Raw genomic sequence first — 21,244 nt, 5'->3', positions numbered from 1 at the left:
TGAGATAAGGACTAAGAGAAAACATGCTAGGAGAAAAATCTAGGATTTTTATACTCGGATATCACTTACTACTACTATTCTAATGGATTTTCTAGATTATATATTTTAGATATTTGATTTTTTTTTAAGAAATATGGTTTCACGTGGTGTGCGTTCCCTGCTAGACTTCTTTGTCTAACAGGAAATATTTCACAAAATATTTGCATGCCATCTGCAATTTAAATCCCCTAGAATCAGTCCGTTTGCATACAAATGAGATGAATTAGCAAATTATAGTTGTTTTTGCAGCATCATTGGAATAATATGCTTACTGTCGTACATTTTAACTGAAAAAGATGTGAATGATTAAAATGCAGTGGAACTGTTACTGATAAGATCTATTCACAAGAGTAAAAAGCTGTAACAAAGGTGACTTTGTTTAATGAGCTGTCCCACACAAGCAATGCCGCCTCTTACTTAAAAATGCACTCCAGATTAAATTAGACCACAAAGTGGATCATATTTCATGATGTATAGGACTTCCAAACAGTGCAACCAAAGGTGACTCCAACTGAAGTTAGTGGAAGTTAATTTAAAACTACAGTACAAAAATCCCGAATGCTTACTATATGTATATCCTTTTTTTTAACGTATAGTTAAAAAACATAGAGGTATACAGAGGTTATTACCATGCTATAGACATATACAACAGGAGGAATGGATGAGTCATGTCTCTCTTGAATGTTCTGTTAAATGATTACAGTAAACGAGTGCACTGGCAAATATTACATATAAGGCTACCAAAGTGATCTTATACCATTTTCATGGTCATAGTATGACTAGGATACAAGCTTAAAGAAGCCACTAACCTGAGCAGACATACATTATTTAGACCGAACAGAAAAACTTTATTACAAATTACTTGGCTATTAGTAGTTCACACGTGCAGCACATTTATCTGTTTAACAGCTGCTTGTCCAGTATAAGATTGCTGTGAGTCTGGAGCCTATGACAGGAAGCAAAACGCACACAGCAGGGCAATAGTTTACATGGTACACCAGGCTGTCATATGGCAACTGATGCGCATGAACTTCGGGGGAATTTCGTGAGGCCATTCACCTAACTCTATCTCTTCGGACTATGGGAGGAAACCTGCTGAAACATGGATGGGAACGTGTAGGTTTCCTCACACTTCCAGGCCTCGGGTTCAAATCCCGCCCACGTGCTGTGTGTATGGATCATGGAATGATTCCCGGAATAATTATGCATATTGTCCCAGCGACTATATGTATAATTATTCCGGCTGTAAACTCTTTAACACGGGTTAGTATACGTCTCCAAGCGTACGCTGTTTCTCCATAATTATTTTGTCATAAACTGCTTTGTTAAATAATCGAATATTATATTGAGTCTGTGCTCGACTACTTATGCCTTGATCTCAGTCGGAAATTACGTCACTAGAAAGATGCAAGGAATTGGCGGTCACAGTTATTCGCACGTGCTACACTCGCATTTAGCAGGATCACCGGAGCCATGGCGGACTACCTGATTAGCGGGCAGACCAGCTACGTTCCCGATGATGGGTTGACTGGACAGCAGCTCTTCAGTTGCGGGGACGGCCTCACCTATAAGTACGGTTACAGTTAGTCCTGTTCAGGGCTTTTTAGAATTATAGTAGGAAATTTTCTTCATTCCCGGCATTTAATCGCTAGCTAGCTAGTCAGTGAGCCAGCCGGCTATCAACGACAGATATCTCTAGTTGTAACATTACTAATTAGTTCATTCATATAAAGATAACAGACGATATCACCAGGCATTCGCATGGGATTGTCGGTTATGCTTTTTGCCGCTTGAAGTGTTATATTAAGATTGCAAGCTGCTGTCATATTGGAGTAGCGGTACTATCCGCGGCAATGTCATGCCAGTTATCCACCCCATAAATGGTCATAAAAGGGTGCTTTTGGCGTATGGTCATAATTATTATCGAATTAGTCGTATTTTGGGTGGATAGTTTATCACGGCATGTTCCGTGTCTGTCCTATGAAGAAAAACAAAAAACAGAGTTCCAGTTTACCCTGTGTTTATATATGTAAGCGTACTGCTTGTTATTTATCTTAGTTATGGTTTGATGAGGTGATAACCCTGTCGATCTGAAGTTTTTGTGAAAATACGTCTCGGGACAGGACTGTCGCGGTTCGCTAAACGGACTGCATTGCTGTACATACCAAGCGTGCCTCGGTGTTATTTTAAGCCGTCGTTTCAAGGAGACCCGGCGCACGTGTGTTAATGTCACCCTTTTGGGTTATGACAGGGAAGAGGCACGCGATCCTTTAATCCCCGAAATTAGGACGAGTCAAACTGTAATCGTGAATTTAACAATTTAATGTGTATTTTCTGGTGGCAGGCTAAGGGTTATGTGCACATGTCGTTGCCGGCATGAACCAATTTTACCTTTTTGTGTTGAGTATGTTTAGGGACTTGGGGGGTGTTTCACGAAAGTGTTGAACAAGGCATCTGCCAGTGGATTCAGTACCTTTATGCGTATATTCTGCTTTTCTCTTCCAGTGATTTTCTTATTCTGCCTGGGTACATTGACTTTACAGCGGACCAGGTGGTGAGTGAAGGCTCTCTTACTATTTGGCTGTGTGACTGAAAGAATAAATAAAGCGACCCATTTCTCAGGTTTCAAAAATCCTGAGTGTGACCAGACAGAAACTGTAGGTCTGTGTCTGGGAGAGCTTGACCACTAGAGGGGATAAGTGTCTTAAAGGGGCAGGTTTTTAAATGTCCAAAATTAACTCGAAATATAACACTTTTTAAGAATCCATATGAGTGTGCATTTTTAGAAGACTGAGACATGAAAGAGTCAGTTATGAAGTCATGTAAAAATGTAAATGGTTATATTTATATTAAAGGCATTTGTTTTGCTTTCTGTAGGAGACCACAGTTAAATGACAGACAGTACAAACTTTGAGAAATATCAGAACTAAGTTATGTGATGCATTGTTTTTTTCCCCCTCATGTCAGTCTTGAACTAGAGTTAAATGAACAAAGATCAGATCTAAAGATCTGAGTTTCCCTCAATTTACCAAAATTGATCTAATATTAAAGGCATTTTTGAAGTCTTTTCTGAAGTAGCAAATAATTTTCAGGAAGAGTTAATATTCAGCTGTGATGGGCTGACCCCCCATCCTGGGTTGTTCCCCGCCTCGTGCCCAGAAGATAAGTGGTTTGGAAAATGGATGGATGGATTTAATATTCAGATTCTAATTTAGACTGAAACAAACGCGGTCCTGCGATTGCATTAACCCCTAACCGAATGTTTCCCTTCCCCCAGGACCTGACGTCAGCACTAACTAAACAAATCACCATGAAGACTCCTTTCGTGTCGTCTCCCATGGACACGGTGACAGAGTCAGGGATGGCCATCGCCATGGCGGTAAGAAGGCACACGTTTGTAACCTTGCTGCGTGTCCGGTACCTGAGCATGCTTTCTCATTTCTCCCTCTCTGTTGGCTTAAGCTCACCGGAGGCATTGGTTTTATTCATCACAATTGCACGCCAGAATTCCAGGCTAATGAAGTGCGCAAAGTCAAGGTAACAATCCTCTTCATCTCCTCTTTAATCTCCTCTGATTTTAAGACTACAATTTCAATGGGATGGGAATTATAGGGATGGCTGTGTGACTAAAAGATTCTGCATTAACTTGATTTGAGCCTTAAGATGCATTCAGTTATTCACTTAAGATTCATTATTCAAGTGCAAATTATTATCTTTGCCTTAGAATTATTATCCCTACAATTAAAAAAATAATAATAAAAAATATTAAGCTTGAGCAGGAGTGAAAGTTAAGTGTTGGGCTCAAGGAATCGCATTAGGCCTGCAGGGCTGAGATTAAGCAGCGCAGCTGTAGGAATGTCTGGCTTAAGGTGTCCCCTCCTGTCCACTACCCCCCCGCCCCTTTCTCCACCAGCGGTATGAACAGGGCTTCATCACAGACCCGGTGGTCATGAGCCCGAGTGCCCGTGTGAAGGATGTTTTCGAGGCCAAGGCCCGACACGGCTTCTGCGGCATCCCCATTACAGACAACGGCCAAATGGGCGGCCGCCTCGTCGGCATCATCTCTTCCCGGGACATCGACTTCCTCAAGGAGGAGGAGCATCACCTGCCGCTCAGTGAGGTGGGCAGTGTCTTCCTCACAGCTAGTATCAGTGAACCGGCCGCGGAGAAGGTCTCCTTAAGTTTACTTTGAACGTTTCGTCGAGGACTTCAAGGACGTCGCTCCACTCTCTTTAAACACCGTTAGCTAGTTGAATCTGGCAGGATGAAAACGTCCCTTTCTTCCTTGCAGGTAATGACCAAAGTTGAGGACCTGGTGGTAGCTCAAGCAGGAGTGACTTTGAAAGAGGCAAATGAGATCCTGCAACGCAGCAAGAAGGGTAGGGAGTGAGCCAGTAGGTTGACGTCACTTATATATAACTAATTAATTTTTCAGATATCCAAAATTCAAATCTTCAACTTGTCCCTTAGTTTCCTCTCGTCATATATCAGCCCCCCCCCCCCCCAAAAAAAAATAAAAAAATTATGCCCTCCATTGCTCTCTTGAGTAGTATTGCATTATACTACCTTGGTAACTAATGGGGGGCCGGCCCGGCCTAAGTGGCTTAGCCTCCCGCCTGACGGCTGATCCCGCCTGACAGGTAAGCTGCCCATCGTGAACGAGGATGGCTGCCTGGTGGCCATCATCGCCCGTACAGACTTGAAGAAGAACCGCGACTTCCCACTGGCTTCTAAGGATTCGCGGAAACAGCTGCTGTGTGGCGCTGCCATTGGGACGCACATGGACGACCGGTACCGGCTGGACCTGCTGGTGCAGAGTGGGGTGGACGTAGTGGTGCTGGTGAGCATTCGATGGCGTCTGTGTGCCTGTCTGACTGTCATTTTGAAAAGGTATTGTTCTAAGCAAGTCTCTCTCCCTTCCACAGGACTCATCTCAAGGTAACTCGATCTTCCAGATCGAAATGATCAAGTACATCAAGGAGAAATACCCCAGCCTGCAAGTTATTGGGGGCAATGGTGAGAGTTTTGACCGTTGTCATTGTGTTCAAATATTCTGCGTCGTTAGCTTTCTGAGTCTTCTATTCACCTGTGAAGGCCTTGTGGCATCTCTCATTGTATCATTCCTCCTCCGCCTCTTTAAGTCGTAACGGCAGCTCAGGCCAAGAACCTCATCGATGCTGGAGTGGATGGTCTGCGCGTTGGAATGGGTAGTGGATCCATCTGTATAACGCAGGAAGGTGAGCTTAATCAATGACAGACTTCCTTACTCAACCCCTAGCCAATCAGATTGAGACTACTATGCACTTCCATCTTTCCACCCTGATTCTCATTTAATATCCAATGGGGTCGAATTGCTTCAGACTGTCTCTTGTAGTGATTGCAGCTGCTTCTCCATGTCTCTTATTCTCTCCTTTCCTGACTCTTTTCCTCAACCTGAATCTCGCTGCTGCTGTCCGTCTCTAGTGCCCGTCTTTGTACCTCCCAGTATTAAGCTCCACAGCCCCAAAACCCCATCCACTGTTACAGGATATTCCAGTAAGTCCCGACCCAGTGCCCCCAGTATCATACACGGCCTGCTGTGCTGACTGGCTAACTGCTCTGCGTTTTTTGGTAGAAGTAGAGACTGGCCTGGGGTTTTGAGGCTTTGGTCGCTTATCTTTCGGAGGCTTTGGCGTCTTACTAACCCACTGCTCCACAGAATGACACCCTTTACACCATCTGAGTGTTGCATTGGCCTGTTTAGTCGCAGGCAGCATGTTAGCTGCACTTAAGGACGTGTTAAACATCTCGTATATCGTTAGCATGTGTGCAACCTACACCATCTGGAAGACTTGCACTACAGTTTACATTAACCAGTGAAGGGGATATCATGACCCGCTGGTACTGATTCATGCCTTGCATTACCACATATAAGGAACTGATGCAGTTGTAATCAGCGGAACGACCAGTGAAATCTCTTTGAATAACGGTCATTATTTTGTGTCGCCATTTTTGAGTTAGGCGGTAAATATTGGTTTATTTTGTTGAGCAAGGTTCTTGCATGATCTCAAGTCACCTTAAGTGGGTTTTATCTGCAGTATCTTGCTGAAGTTAAGGTAGAAATGCATACAATGGAGGAAAAATGGCAAACTTGTCCAGCAGGGATCCATCTTTGCCTCGGTTTATAAGCTGCTGTGACCCTTTTGCTGGTTGGTGTGGAACATTTTTAAAGCGGAAAAATTTGAGAAATGAAATGCTATTGAACACTGAACACAGTGCTACAGAGAGACATCAATCTTGCATCCTTTGGCTTTGCTTTTGTAGACGGCTGCAATCGTAACGGCAAGTTTGTCTTGCATAATGAGCAAAGGTTAATGTTTAAGACCAAAGATGGAGATGAATTTTGCTGTTTTTTTTTTTTTTTTGAGCTCTGTTACGGTGGACTTTGGGAGCGGCTGCAGGACAGTGAATGAATGTGTAACTGGAAGTTGCCTATTGCCTAGTAAAGTGTAGGTGTAGAAATAGTGTGAATATGAGCTCCGGATCTTCTTTTAAGTGGGACTAATGAATAAATAACTTAAATTAGGTGCATGATTGAAATTTGAGCTACAGATTGAATTTCTCGTGGGGAGCTGCTGTTGGCTTTACTGAACATAAGGGAAAGGCAGATGGTATGTAATATAAATATGTTCATAAACATGGCTGCTTTTAATTACATTAATTGATGTCTAAAACTCAAATTGGTATTAAGCCAGCAGCCCATTGTTTTGTCTGCTTTGCTAAAATCTGGAGTTTTGAAATGGAATACTACACCCATCTTGATGTGGCCAAGATGTAAAATATTTCTAGGAATGGTGGGGGTATAAATATGAATTATTATGAAATAAAAATTCTCAAACTTCCTGTTTGAGATTATATATGAAAAGATCTTCTTTCCCTGATCCCCTGCCACCTTATTGGCGTGCTTAGCCTTCTGGCCATGAAGAAGTCTGAAGTCCTGTATTCCAGCAAACTGCCCAGATTAAAAAAAAAATATGCAGGTACATGTTAGATTAACATGGGCCCCCCCCCCCTAAATCTGAATTTCACAGTGAATGTGAATAATCTACTACAAGCTTTACCCTAAGTGTAACATAGTCATTATGCTGAAATTGAAATGCATTGCAAGAAGGCAAACTCTGCAGGAGCCAACAGAATACCCCCCCCCCTCCCCCAACCAGAGTTTTGGTGTGATTAATAGAACTGGTTAACAGGAAGTCCATGTGCGTGTAAGTATACTTGTGCGTGTGTGTGTACAGTGTTCCTCTGCCTCCTTGTTGTTTGACACGCCCCCATCTCCCAGGGATTGATATCTTTCGCCCCCCCTTTCTCTCTCTCTCAGTGCTGGCATGTGGCCGTCCCCAGGCTACAGCGGTGTATAAGGTGTCGGAGTACGCACGCCGCTTTGGCGTCCCCGTCATCGCCGACGGAGGCATCCAGACGGTCGGCCACATCTCCAAGGCGCTGGCGCTCGGAGCCTCCACCGGTACCCTTCATAACGTGCCGTTAGCTCTCCCAGGCCTGTCTTCCGTGCTGCTTCAGTCACAATTCTCTGCCTGTTTTCCCATATTACTCTTTCTGCCCAGCTGACCAGAGCAGTAATATGTACAGCTAAAGCACTTCTGACAATCTCAAAAAACATAGATAATGATAAGCTGATAATATACTGCCTGTACCTTCTATTAATTCCACACGGCAATTTCTTTGCCAGGGTTCATTTGGTCATGCTCATGCACATTCCTGACATATGCTTGTGTCCATTACAGAAACATGTCTGTTTTTTCCTCATGTAACTTCCTTGCAGTCGTGCATTGAGAAATATAAAAGATAACCTGGGTAGAATGTCAATGACAATGTGTTACATCCCCTCCCCACCCAGCTTAGAGACTTTGTGAGGAATGTCGGATTAGGCCAGGAACAGTATAACATTGAAGTCTCCCAGTTAGAAAGTGTTGATCAAGCTGGTTTGGAAAGAATGGCATGTCCAGTACTTAGGCCATCAACATTCACAGGGGTTTGGCTATTTGAGAGCGATTAGCAAAAGAAAATTCATTGCATTGGTTAATGATTAGCCAAACACTGCTCCTTGACAGTAGGCTTTGTCTTTTCTCTCTGTGGGAATTGCAAAAGAGCGCTGGATTGATTAGTTTTGACTTTTTGTTTGGCACAGTAATGATGGGCTCCCTGCTTGCCGCCACCACCGAAGCCCCCGGGGAGTACTTCTTCTCCGACGGGATCAGGCTGAAGAAATACCGCGGCATGGGCTCACTGGACGCCATGGATAAGAACCTGGGCTCACAGATGCGCTACTTCAGGTATTCAGGAGCACTCCGATTCATGCACTGTGATGGAAGATGTTTGAGGCAGGGTGGACCATGGACAGTATGTCTGTCCATCCCACAGGGCGATTTTGGCATGCTAGTTCACTTGCTGCATGTTTTTGGACTGTGGGAGGAAACCCAAACAAATATGAGGGGCACACACACAGGACATGGACACGCAGGCTCACTACCCGTCTGTCCACACGCGCACGGCCGGAGCAGGACATGGACACGCAGGCTCACTACCCGTCTGTCCACACGCGCACGGCCGGAGCAGGACATGGACACGCAGGCTCACTACCCGCCTGTCCACACGCGCACGGCCGGAGCAGGACATGGACACGCAGGCTCACTACCCGCCTGTCCACACGCGCACGGCCGGAGCAGGACATGGACACGCAGGCTCACTACCCGCCTGTCCACACGCGCACGGCCGGAGCAGGACATGGATACGCAGGCTCACTACCCGCCAGTCCTCTGTGCCACCTTCTCATGATGAAGTCACGCTGTTTAAATAAAGCCCCAGCATGTTGTGTTTTTGGCACTTACCAGACTTGGACCCTGATATAACTTTCTCTCTCCCGATGTATAATCCTGTAGTCTTTCATTTTATGTCCTTTCCAGTATAGTTGCTCCAAAGCATGATTTAATGACATTGAAGGTGGACATTATATAAAATAAGATTGTTGGATTTGGAGACCGACCTTTTGGGATGACTTTCTATTTTGAAAATAGAGCTGTAGCTGATGAGAGCATCTTTATGTACGCCCCCTGGTTTCAAGGAGGGTTCGAGCAGTGTGAATAGCTACTACGAAGCATTGATCTGTTGCCTTTGTCAAAATGAACAAAAGCTGCTTCTTGGCACCTTGGCAATCGAGGCATCCTTGCTTGGGGGTGGACGTTGCGGCTTTTGAAATAAGCGATGGGTATCTTGCTGTGCGCGTCAGCGATTGTGTTTGAAGTGATCCTTGAACCATTTCTTGTAGGCAGCCTTGGCACTTCTGATAACTCTTACAGGTTGGTCCTGGCGGGACAATAGGCTTCAGTATCCCCAGTCCTGAAGGCTGTACTGTGAGCTCTTGCGCTCCATGACACACACGTAGGGGAGCATAAGCTTGGCAGCAAAGGGCAGCCGCCTACAGATATGCCCGTGGAGCTGGGGATTAAGGGCCTTGCTCAAGGGCCCACAGACATGTGACTGTTCTGACAATGCTGGGGCTCGAACCAGCGACCTTCTGATCACAGCCTCAGAGGCTTAGCCCACTGAGCCACACACTTTATGTAAGACAGTACTGTAGTTGTCTTCTCTTCAGTATCTTTGAGTACTTATTGTACAAATAAAGCCCCAGTCTGTGCATCCTTGGAGCTGGGAGGACATCTATGGCCAGATCTGTATTGTCCTAATGGTCGGTCTTGGCTTGATGAAAGGGAGGTCTGTGAGGTCCTGGTTAAGAACAAAGAAATGTGATCAAACTGACCCTGGTTGGAGGTGAAGGAGAGGCTTTGTAGCTGTCTGAGTTTCGACAGGTTCAAGTGTGTTTGTGCCACTGGTTGGACATTTTAACAAATTTATGAGTGTTCCAGGGCTGGGGTGCGGCGAGATGAAAGCCGCCTCTCACCCGACGATGCTTCGCACATTCACGAGTACTGGGTAGTAAATTATTGGCTAGTGACCCGATGGGGAGCATGAGCTGAGACATTGCGAGACCACTTGGTTTTACCCTACTGACGATATTGCAACTAGTCATGCTCATTTATAAGAAGAAATGCAGGTTCAGACATTTGTTGCATGTGCTTTGGCTGAGGAGCCAGTTGTGCAACACTACCCTCTACAGGCATTTCATAGACATAACAATATGTTTGTGCTGTGTGTTTTTTGTTGATTGGATAGCTGGTCCCCCCCCAGCAAAAGCTAATGTGGATGCAAATAGATTGAAAACCGAGTGCTACAATATGTACTCTTAATTCCCTGCCTCCTGACAAGATTTTATAATTTTAGTGCTGGATTGCAAGGACCCTTAAAAGAAAAGCTCTTATTGGCTAAACTAAAGAACCATTAAAACAGATCTTGGTGCAGCTTTCTGCCACTCCTTAGCCATATGAATGAGTTGTTTTTGCTCCACAGTGAATGTGATAAGATTAAGGTGGCACAGGGAGTGTCTGGTGCAGTGCAGGACAAGGGATCCATCCACAAGTTTGTCCCCTACCTTCTGGCTGGGATCCAGCATTCCTGTCAGGACATCGGGGCCAAGAGCCTCACTCAGCTCAGGTAAGACGGGCAGAAATCACTGCAGCAGCCTCCAAAAGACGCTCGTTCACTCGGCTGTCAAAGGTGGTGTGTGCATGTGTCCTCATTAAGTGCATCCAACCAGGGCCATGATGTATTCCGGAGATTTGAAGTTTGAAAAGAGGACAGCGTCCGCACAGATGGAAGGAGGAGTCCACAGTTTGCACAGGTGAGCAGGCTCACTCTCACACGCAGCACTCTGTGTGTGAAATCACCTGCTTTACTGAAGCGGGCTTTTTAATGTTGCCGTAACGACTGATTGAAAAGGTTCACAACCTGAAATTGTTTAAGGCACAGCTCTGTTACACCCCCCCCCCCTCCCCCGAAATGTGTTTTCACAAGTATCCATTTTGGTTTTACTTGGAGTAGATTTTTAGTAAGCTAATGGATGTCGACACTGAATGTGAATTTGAATGTGAAATTGTGGGGGAGTGAAATTGTAGGAACTGGAATATTTCATTCAAGTGCCTGTAGTAATTTGACTTGTTTGGGAAGAGTTTGATTTTACTGGGGCTCATCCATAGTTTTTTCTTTAAGTGATTAGAGCAGTTATCTTGCTAGTTTAACTTTATGGTGCCTGTGGACTAAATATGGATTTTAACTCACAGTAATTGCTAGTTATAAATTTTTAATTTAACCACTACTTTTTCTCTGTCTAAATTTTTTTAACACTGTCTTTTTCCCCCTCTCATTCAGTTATGAGAAACGATTGTTTTGAAGATTATGGAGCCATTGAATCAAACTTTTCTATTCGTTCACATGACTCCTGACAAACCTGCTCCTTAAAGCAAATATTCAGATACACACAAAACACCAGAATTGTCACCGAATACCTGCCTGCCAGGTATCCAACTATTCTCTCATTGTCTTCCAAATAATAAGTCACTCTTATTTAAAGAGATTTGCATATTACTGGATGCATGTGTCTAAAGCGGGCACTTTCATGCATTCTTTAAAATAAAGTTTAAGCTTTTAAAATAAAGTGCATTGCTTCCTTTGTCCTCATCGTTCTATTGAAATGTTCAGTTTAATTGAATAGTATAATGGTGACACATACAGTGTCTGTGAACGGCAGTGTTGAAATTTAAAACCCAAGGTCGGAAACGAAGATGGAAGTTCTGTGATTTATGCGGCTATTATCTATCAGAAACGAATGATCTTTGCCTCATTCTCGATTCACTGCGCACTGATTTTGTTGAAGGGACAGTGTTATCTGTGCCTGCTGCAGCATTCAGTGAGCTGTAAACATGAACACACTGCACAGGAGGCTGTGAACCCTCACGGTGGAATAAAAATAAGGAACAACACTGCAGCCCTCTTTTTGTAATGGTGTTTTCCTTGGTTTTTATAAGCATCACATTCTTGCTCAGGAGTAAAGCTTACTTTCACTTCAAGCAAAACATTTCTTTGCTGACAGACAGTAGGTTGGACTGAAGCCAAAATGGTGTCCTATTCTGGGAAGGTAGTTGCCACGTGTAATTTTCCCTAAATGGAAGATGGTAAAACACCTATTTTAGTTATATAGTGCACATTTATAAACTATTAATAAACCCATTTAGATGCATAGATTTTTTTTCCCCTATATACAAAGCCAACCACACAAACTTCCTCAGAGGATGAGATATCATAACATGTACCTGTGCAAAATAAACAACATAACGATTTAAAAAAAAATCTGATTTAACAAATAAAACTTTGGCTGTGATGAGGCTGACATTTAACCCCAAAACACCAATACTTGTTAATATGGTGCCATTCATTCAGGACTGGCTGTTTTTGAATCAGTCTTTTAATGAAAAGTTCTTGGTTACTGCAGTGATTCGTTCACTGGTGTGCTTGCACCTGAAAGACTATGTCAAGTATAATTTAACCGACGCTCAATATATATTATGAAATGATACAATATGCGATATAAATAATGACATAAAAATGTTGTTATACATAAAAGGAACCATCCAAATATGCAAGGAGGATTCCCACAGAGAAATGAAAGAATGAAGAGAGCTATGCTGGAAGTGAACGAAATTACTGGATGCACACAAAATCACAAAGAAAATGTAATTCCCGATTTCCACCTCTAACATACAATATCTACTGCGTAATCCGATTATTTGTTGGGTGTTGTACTTGGCACAATATCCATTAAATTGCATATTCTTCCATATAAGCCTTTCTCGCCGTTCTTCTAACAAGGAGATTTCTAAGGTGTGCAAATGGTAGTACAGCTGAGTTCAACGAGACTTCGTCCATCTAACGAAAAGATATACTGGGGGGGCGTGGCTGTTAGTGTTAATGCCACACCCAACATGGCGCCTGTGTGGTGACGAATAAGTAGCGCCACTGGCGTTACATGGTGTGTAACAAGAAATTGGGTGTTAAGGAAACCAACAGAAAGTGTATAGTTCCTATTGTAGCATGTGGTGGTATTCACAGTCACCTGATCCATGTTGAGATGCAAGCAAAAAAAAAACCGCGACATTTCTATGTAACGAGGTATCCTTGATGTTCGAAGCCGCCACGACATTGTAGGTGTTTAACTTAATATTCCTGCTCTGCGGATTACATGGAAGGAGCAGACAATCGTCCCTTTCGCATTGGTAACACGGTTCGAGCCCTGAACTCCGCTCTGCGTGGCGATCCGGAGAATGTGGCTGCGGCTGTGGGTTCGTCCAGGACGACGAACGAGCCCGATAAACTGTGGTTCAAGGAAAGTAGCGCCAAGAATCTCAGAAATCGGGACTTCTTGTCGCCGTCATCGGTCCTTACCACACTGTATGCAAACGGACAGGTTGGTAACTCGTAACGTTTTTTGCTGTTTTAATTTGCTTTTCGTCACAGGTCAGTACGTTTTAGCTCGCAGCGGGGAGGACTAGACATAAATAACTTTGACTTATTATCCATCATTATTCTTCTGTTATGTTAATAATGTTGAAGTGCTGGATTATTATTGGTTAGATAATTGATTTTATTACAAATTATTTTCATCGTTGTTACTGTTGACGCTACAGTATAATAAAAACATGTTGAATCCCTGCCTCAAAAATGAACGCCTCATGTCTTATGTGGGACATTTCTATGAATGCGTCATGATCGCTTTAATTTATGATGCTTAAGCTTGAATCGCTGAGATGCGTATTCTATTCGTGGAGTAAAAATGAAAATGTCATGCGTTTGCATCGTCGGTTGTTTTTCCCACGGGAGTATTTGTGTGCTTGTGCGTGTTCCAGGTGCCGGCCACTGTTTTGGGACGGGTGCTGTCAGTGGGAGGCAACGGCGTGCTGCCAATAGCTGGGGGTGAGATGACCGTGGAAGGACTCCGGCTGCGAGTGGACCGGGTGTCGGTGTTTCAGGAGGTTCTGGGTGGTTTGCATCCATATCTAAAGCCGTCGGGCCAAGGGCAGGGCCACGTAGTGTTAAACTGCCCGGCTCTCTACCCCAAGCGTTGCCTGTCGTCTTCCGAAACTATCACTCTGGGACAGCTTCGGACAGTGTTGTTGGCCGACCACCAGGCGGCGCTGTTGACGAAGAAGGGGTGAGAAGAGTTTTGTTTTGTTTTCTGCACATATTTGTTCCTTATATCTTTGTGATTCTGTGTATTTGTGAATTTAAATCTATTCTGTGTTGAATCCTGTTTTTTTTTTTTTTTTTTTTTTTTTTTTTTACTAGATTTTCAGTGTCTTTCTGCCCTGCACTACCTGAGGGCACTGACATCGTCCATGTCCTTAAGTCTGTCGGTGTGGAATGGCCCACGGTGCCAGTCTGTTCAGCCAATGGCAAGAGAGAAGAGGAACTGTGGGAGGTGTTTAAGAATTCGCCATATAGAGACTCTGAAGAGGAACTGAGTGGAGGAATGGAGATGGAGGGAGGGGGGAGTGAAAAGGGGACCAAGACTGTGAGGATAAACTTGAAAAAAGCAGTTCAGGAGAAGAGTCTTCAGGGATATGACCCAAACCTTGGGGTCTGCACAGGTGAGAAGTGGTGGACCGTTTTACTTTGAACTTGTGTTCCTAGACTGTATGCATGTGAGGCAGAGTACTTGAGTACGTCTGACAGCGATACGATGCTCCAAATACTGGCCCATGGCCAGAAAAGACAGCAAAACAAACCGAAATATAACTTGGTTTAATTTTATTCCATTTGTCAGCATTTTTATTTGGAGCAGCTCACTTTTACTGGCTTATTCAGCCAGATGTGTTATTGCAGTGTCAGTTTCTGCACCAAGTCACTGAATATTTAATGACACATCTTAACAGTGCTGGTGCATAGGATGCTTGCGCAGTGATGACTCTGTCTTTCTCGCTTACTCTCACAGTCCAGGAAGAGAGTGTGTACCAGTTAGGACAGTTGGAAGCAGCTGTCGTCAAGGTGAGTCTTCTGTAGCTCACAGTTAAGAATGAGTGCATTTTTCGCAGATAGATACGAAACACTGGTAATTTCACTGGAAATTGCACTTTTATATAAAATTATAGTATTTCATATTGAAATTGAACAGTGCCAGTAATCCTTTTTCATTTAGCGTTAATGATTTGAGATTCGGAGATGTTTATTTCTTCCTTGTATGACTACAGGATGTGAAACCTGATGTGTGTGTGTATATATATATATATATATATATATATATATATATATATATTTAACTCCTGAACAGTGACACTTGGTGCAAAACCCCCTAATTATCTGTCTTATCAGATAGATCTGAAATGACCATGCTATTCGCATTCTTAAGCCTAAAACACCGTTTACGTACTGAAATGTTGCTGTCTGACTTGAACCTAAAGCTGCCCACCCCCCACCCCCCCAGTCCACCTGGCCCAACATCTCACTCTTCACTTTCCATCAGCTGGAGAATCACATACATTCTGCCTCAGATGAATATTGGATTTTTTTCCTCCTGCAGCAAATCCATCACCCGCTCCATCCATCATCCATCTTCTAACTGCTTATTCTTGTAAGAGTTGGGGGGGGGGGGGGGGGGGAGGAGGAGTTGGAGCCAATCCCAGGCAGCACGAGGCGGTGATATGGACAGGATGCTAGATTGATCATTTCTTCTGAAAAATACGATGCTACTGATCTCTTTATTTTTTTAATTATGCTGTTCTTGAACGTAATATCCATTTTTTTGACGGCATTGAAGAAGTGTTGTAGTTCTCTTCTCCTGCTGGTAATTTTGTTTACTTATGGTCCAGGGTGCAGCCCCCATGGTGCTCCATGTCACATCGTCCCAGGATGAGTTTCGCCAGCAGCAGGTGGATGTCCTGTGGAGAGTGGGGGGTGCCAGGGCCACTCAGGTGTGCATAGCATGGAGTGTGGAGAAAAAACTGGGATGCTGTGCAACCACGCAACACTGTATGGACAAATGTAAAGGATGTGTAAATGCAGTGTGTGGTACCAGGGCAGGGTTGCTGTAGTAAGTTGTTTATAAAAAGAGAGAGGAATTTTACCATCTTCTTAAATTGGTAAATGTTCATAGAGCCCGTGGAGGAATTAAGCTGTTTACATTTTTGAGGTTGTGGTAGAAGGGATTTTCCGCAAAAGTAAATCAGCGGTCTTCAAATTGCTTGCAGTCTTTGCCGCATGTATTAGGTTTGTGGGTTAAATGCAGTCACTTTCCTGAGCTAGGTGCCATGTTTGTTGTGGAAATACATCTGTCAGAATCCTGTCAGAATTTTTTGTATGTTCTCAGGATCTGCTTTACCCCCTGGAACAATCTGTTAGTATGCTTGATGGGGCTTGAGCTGTAAATTCTGCGATATTGGGGCTTTTGATGTGGCACTTTCAGGTAGTTTTAATATAGCAGCATGACCCATATATATAGTCATGACAATAACTAATCACAATATTCCAGCTGACCGAACAGTTTCAATGCAGAATTGCTAGTGAATGTCATTAAGCTTTAGAGTGCCGCATGGCTCACAGAGACTCGTTTTCTGAAGTCCTGTCATGGTCTGTTTCCTGTAGAAACACATGGTATGTGGACCAGTCAAGACACCCGGTTCACAGATTAACGCCGTGAAGTACATCCAGTGAGTAACACTGAACATCAGTGATTGTCAGGGGAAAATGTTTCACCGTGTTTTAGTCTCTGTGCCTTATTGTCAGCATGTAACATTGTGTGTGTGTGTATGTGTGTGTGTGTGTGTGTGTGTGTGTGTGTGTGTGTGTGTGTCAGTGCTAGCAGTGTCACGGTGCATCTTAAGATTCAAGCACATGTCTACAGAATGCCGCACAGCTCAGCAGAACTGAACACCAAGAAGGTTGCCTCACTCATACTGTCTTCTTAGGCACCCAGAGTAATGAAGTGTCCTTGTTTCTGTAACTTTACACATGTGTAACACACTAGCAAACAGAAAGCAATTCCTCAATGTTAACTACATCCTCTGCTATACTGTACTGAGATAATGTTTACTTCTAGGTAGGAGTTGATAAGACATACATTTAATTAGTTACTATGCAGATAGGCTTTCAGTAGCGGGCGCTAATGTTATATTGTTATCTGCATAATAATTATAATTGCAGGAGGGAAAAAGTAGTTTTGCATAATGGATTTCAGTTATCAAGGGTTGCTTGGTGGTGCAGCGGTTAGCGCTGTTGCCTCACGCCACTCGGACCAGGGTTCGAGTCCCCACTATGTGTGTGGAGGTTGCATGTTCTTCCCGTGTCGTTGTGGGGTGTCGTCCCCCCCCCCCCCCCCCCCCCCAGTCCAAAAACTTGCTGAGGTAAATTGGTTGCCTCAGGATAAACTCTGGACCCCCTTGATCCTGCGTAGGACAAGTATAGAATTTATATATGAGTGTAGATAATGAATGAATGGAATAGTTGTCTTTTGTAGTTGTGCTCATCTTTGTATTTGTAATTTTCTTTTTAAACAGGTTACGTAGAGCACAGATGAAAGAGGCTTCAGAGATTAAATACAGAGAGAAAGTGGATGGTAGATATGGAGTTTTTGCTTGTGGGATTTAGGGGGGGGGGGGTTTCCACACCGGCCTTTCGCTCAGTTCTGTATTCTGTCGTGTCCAGGACAGGCGTGGGATGACATCATCCAGGTCATGACTTCAGCCACCGTGAGGTTTGAGCTGCTGTCGACGGTCCATTCGAGTCCGGTGAGCGCAGCGATCACGATGTGGAGACGAGAGACGTCCCAAACGCACCTTGCCTCTCACCTCCGTTCTGCACATGCTTTCCTGCAGTGGTCTATGGGTGAAGATATTGGAATTTTTAGAGTGACGTCATGCTTTTGCTCTGGCTTTTTATAGGTGACCCTGGATGTGCAGAGGGAAGGGGGCGTGTCCACCAAAGGCCCCAGGGGCGGAGTCTTTGTCATGTACAACTGTGCCCGTCTGCACACGCTCTTCAGCAGCTACGAGCATGCGGTGGAGCAGGGTGGGAGGCAGCGCGCTCTGTACAATATGCCTTCACCTACAGTTATTTTATATGCTACAGACTCGTATAAGAGATGTCACAAATTTAAGCACAACCGTCTCCTGTGATCCGTCTCTCGCAGGACTTTACCCAGAAATTCCAAATGTATCTCAGCTGGATTTCTCTTCCCTTAAAGAAGAGGTACAGTGTCTTTCCATAACATGTGTAGCGATGCCTGTCGTAGCAATTAACGTTATTCTTCTATGTTATCATTAATTACATGATATACGTAGCGGCTGCATTAGAGATGAAACCAACCTAACATTTTCTGTTTATTTTCCTTTAGGGGGAATGGCTTTTGCTGTTCAATTACCTAATTCCTTTTTCTGATCTACTGGACCAATTAGGACAGTCCCTGGAAGAAGGTGGGGGCGGGGCCAGAGTTGGCATGAAGACAGAGCAGGTGAGGTTTTTGGCTATTTAGTGGTGATGTAATGGTCATACAACAGTGTATGTAATGCTAACTGGTTTGGCTGATGTACATGTAATGCACACCTTTGCAGATCTGCAGGTTTCTGGTGTCTCTTACTAAGGACTTCAGCTCCTACTACAACAGAGTTCATGTTCTTGGGGTGAGAAACTACCTATCTTCAGTCCTAATTTATAATTTTTATTTGGTTTAAAGGGGGGGGGGGGGCATTTTACACATGTCACTAGAATTTAGTTTTCTTGTCATTTTTCAGTTCTGTCACATTTTGTATGTTTAATTATTGATTGATAGCACGCCCTGTACTTTATAGTGTTAATGCTTTTATTTTCTCACGGATGCAGCAGCAATAAATGTCAAATGCAATGGTAGCAGAATTAATCATTTTCTTTTGCATGCAGTCACCTTTCCGTTTTTGTTGACCTCTCTCTCTCTCTCTCTCTCTCTCTCTCTCTCTCTCTCTCTCTCTCTCCCTGTCCCTCCCTCCCTCCAGGAGCCAATGCCTCATTTGTATAATCAGATGTTTTGCCGGCTGCAGCTGCTTGGGGCACTGAGAGAACTTTACCACTGTGCCCTGGACACCCTACATTTACCTCCGATTCCACAACTATAGTCCATTTAACGGCACGACCCAGGCTGAGGACCCTTAAGCCAGCTACAGTGATGCGTTTACACATAGGATACTGTACACACAGGTGCCCCCCCTGTTTCTAGTAGGGTGCTACAACCCTATATTTGGCTGCCCCTTTATGCACAAAATGATTGAAGTACTATTTTACAAACAGGACCCATAAAGATTTTAGGTAGCAGAGAATTCTGTGATCCAGACACTGACCCTGTGCCATATTTATTACTCCTTAGGTGTGGCTGCATCTAATGTCACTTTACATTCTTTGTGCCAAATTCTGGAATATTCCCTGGTGGATGCAGGTTCTCAGGTGGGGAACCGGATTTCATCATGAGCATAAATATTGTGAGATTCCTTTTAATAAATGAAGATGTTTATGTGAAACCTGTCTGGATTTACTGCTTAGAGGAACCAAGCTCTTAAAAGTAATTCTGGGTTTAGATATAGGAATGATATAGGCCAAGATTTTGTTTAATTGTTTTTCATTACAGTTTTAAAAAGGCTGAATTCTCTAATGTAATCTTTTCATTTTATCTGTATGTCCCGTTGCATTAATTGAAAATGTGGCTAAAAACTTATTAATTTCAAGATTAGTTTTTGTATGCAATATATACACAAGAAAACAGCAATTAATCCTCACTACATGGGCCAAAACTTAAGTGGCAGTCAAATGGTTCTGGTGCAATCAATTTTCCCAAATCCACACACAACCACCTTACTTCCTTGTTCTCTCTAGATATAAAAGTGTTGGGTGCAACTTGTTTCTGCTTTGATTTGGTTACAGTATTACCTGCGTTTTAACCTTCATTATGCCTAGGATTTTCTTATAGTCTTTGTAGTCTGTGCTGAAGACCAGTATGCAAGCTAATCATTAAAATGAATATGTCTGGGTTTTTTTCAAGAGATGTATTTCGGATATGTGAAAAGGAACTGTGTCTGAGAGAGGAAATTTATGACTTTTTATTGCCGATTCAAGCATTAAGATTTAGAGGCCATTATGGTTAATATGATTAAAAACCCAGAATTACTTAAGTGCAGGCTGTGTAAGTCTTTTGCATCTCCACAAGGTGGCAGCGCAATTCAACTGCCAGGCAGCCCCCAGTGCCCACCTACTCACTCACGTCTTCCTATCAAAGTGTTCCCTGGACCAGGACCGGCCTGTCAATCATTTCCCAAGGCCTGTGTCGGACAGACAATAGAGGGAGTGGAGGAGAAAGAAGAGAGTAAAGGGAGATCTAAGAGTGAGCCATGCAGAACAGAGGATGAACAGAGGTACAGAGAGCAGGGAGGGATGGAAATGGCCTTGGAATAAAACACGCCCAAATGCTTATGCTGTGCGACAAGGGAAACCCGCTCAATGCTGATTCTATCAAAGCTCATTTCTTGATGTAACAGCTGTTGCTAACTGCACCCCCCACCCCTGCATCCACCTCTATTATTCTCTCTTTCTTTCAGTGTTTGGGTGCAATATGGTACCAGATATAGTCAAACACAGACAAAAATAAAATATCCACTGCACAAATTGTAAGAGAAAATGATGGATGATGGAAGTCTAAATTAAAATTTGCATTTTTTTTTTAAGTAAATGTACAGACAGGATTCTCCAGTGTGAGTGAAGTGTGATTCAGGATTTTTTTATTTTTTTTTTGAGAAATGAGTCCATCTGACCTTGTCACAGGCTGTTTGGGATCCCCTGACAGTCATTGACCTAGTACTGTCCTCATACATTACCTACAGGAAATTCTCCACATTCAACAACTGACAACACAATCCTAACTGTTATTACTACTCACTCACAGGTTATTGTTTTACTGTCTTATTTTTCATGATGAAAGGAACACATTTTATTGTTACTCGTATGCCTCTATTGGTCTATTATTGAGTAGTGTGTTGCACAGGCGTCAATTGTCTCATTCAAGCAAAATTATCACTTATTTAAACCTTTCCCTGTTCATGTGATTTGGGTCACAGACACAGAGCTGCCCCAGGTAAACACCACTGCATGAGACATACTGTACGAATTCATAAGTAATCTTCATCTCTAAGAGAAAATCTCTATAAAACCTGGATACATGTCTCACTATACATTTATATACACTGAATCT

The 21,244-nt window shown here is 43.4% G+C and overlaps 2 protein-coding genes across 5 annotated transcripts; both read left to right on the top strand.

Annotated features, from left to right (window-relative positions):
• The first annotated feature begins 988 nt into the window (after positions 1–988).
• Positions 989–11,647, top strand: impdh2 (IMP (inosine 5'-monophosphate) dehydrogenase 2). Of its 3 annotated transcripts, none has more exons than XM_049017853.1 (15): positions 989–1,155; positions 2,545–2,593; positions 3,317–3,418; positions 3,502–3,576; positions 3,953–4,159; positions 4,331–4,418; positions 4,680–4,879; positions 4,965–5,055; positions 5,181–5,276; positions 5,503–5,574; positions 7,400–7,543; positions 8,228–8,372; positions 10,504–10,647; positions 10,751–10,834; positions 11,362–11,647. In XM_049017853.1, exons 1-15 carry the CDS (start codon positions 1,142–1,144, stop codon positions 11,381–11,383), a joined length of 1,533 nt encoding a protein of 510 aa, XP_048873810.1. In that variant the 5' UTR covers positions 989–1,141; the 3' UTR covers positions 11,384–11,647. The 3 variants fall into 3 exon arrangements, with proteins under 3 accessions (XP_048873810.1, XP_048873808.1, XP_048873809.1); XM_049017851.1 differs by lacking the exon at positions 989–1,155 and adding an exon at positions 1,454–1,610; XM_049017852.1 differs by lacking the exons at positions 989–1,155; positions 5,503–5,574 and adding an exon at positions 1,454–1,610.
• A 1,403-nt stretch (positions 11,648–13,050) lies between these two features.
• On the top strand, positions 13,051–19,523 carry dalrd3 (DALR anticodon binding domain containing 3). 2 transcript variants are annotated; one of them, XR_007398603.1, is made up of 13 exons: positions 13,051–13,453; positions 13,893–14,197; positions 14,332–14,633; positions 14,978–15,030; positions 15,852–15,953; positions 16,624–16,688; positions 17,535–17,593; positions 17,683–17,765; positions 17,919–18,045; positions 18,167–18,225; positions 18,432–18,487; positions 18,588–18,656; positions 19,005–19,071. XR_007398603.1 is itself a non-coding variant. In XM_049017850.1 (13 exons), exons 1-13 carry the CDS (start codon positions 13,229–13,231, stop codon positions 19,122–19,124), a joined length of 1,686 nt encoding a protein of 561 aa, XP_048873807.1. In that variant the 5' UTR covers positions 13,053–13,228; the 3' UTR covers positions 19,125–19,523. The 2 variants fall into 2 exon arrangements, 1 of the variants encoding a protein (XP_048873807.1); XM_049017850.1 differs by having other exon boundaries at positions 13,053–13,453; positions 18,371–18,487; positions 19,005–19,523.
• The last annotated feature ends 1,721 nt before the right edge of the window (positions 19,524–21,244 follow it).

Source organism: Brienomyrus brachyistius, chromosome 6, assembly GCF_023856365.1.
Source record: "Brienomyrus brachyistius isolate T26 chromosome 6, BBRACH_0.4, whole genome shotgun sequence".
NCBI classification, from domain to species: Eukaryota; Metazoa; Chordata; class Actinopteri; order Osteoglossiformes; family Mormyridae; genus Brienomyrus; species Brienomyrus brachyistius.
The sequence above is the reverse complement of the archived record's forward strand: the minus strand, read 5'-3'. Positions and strand labels throughout refer to the sequence as shown.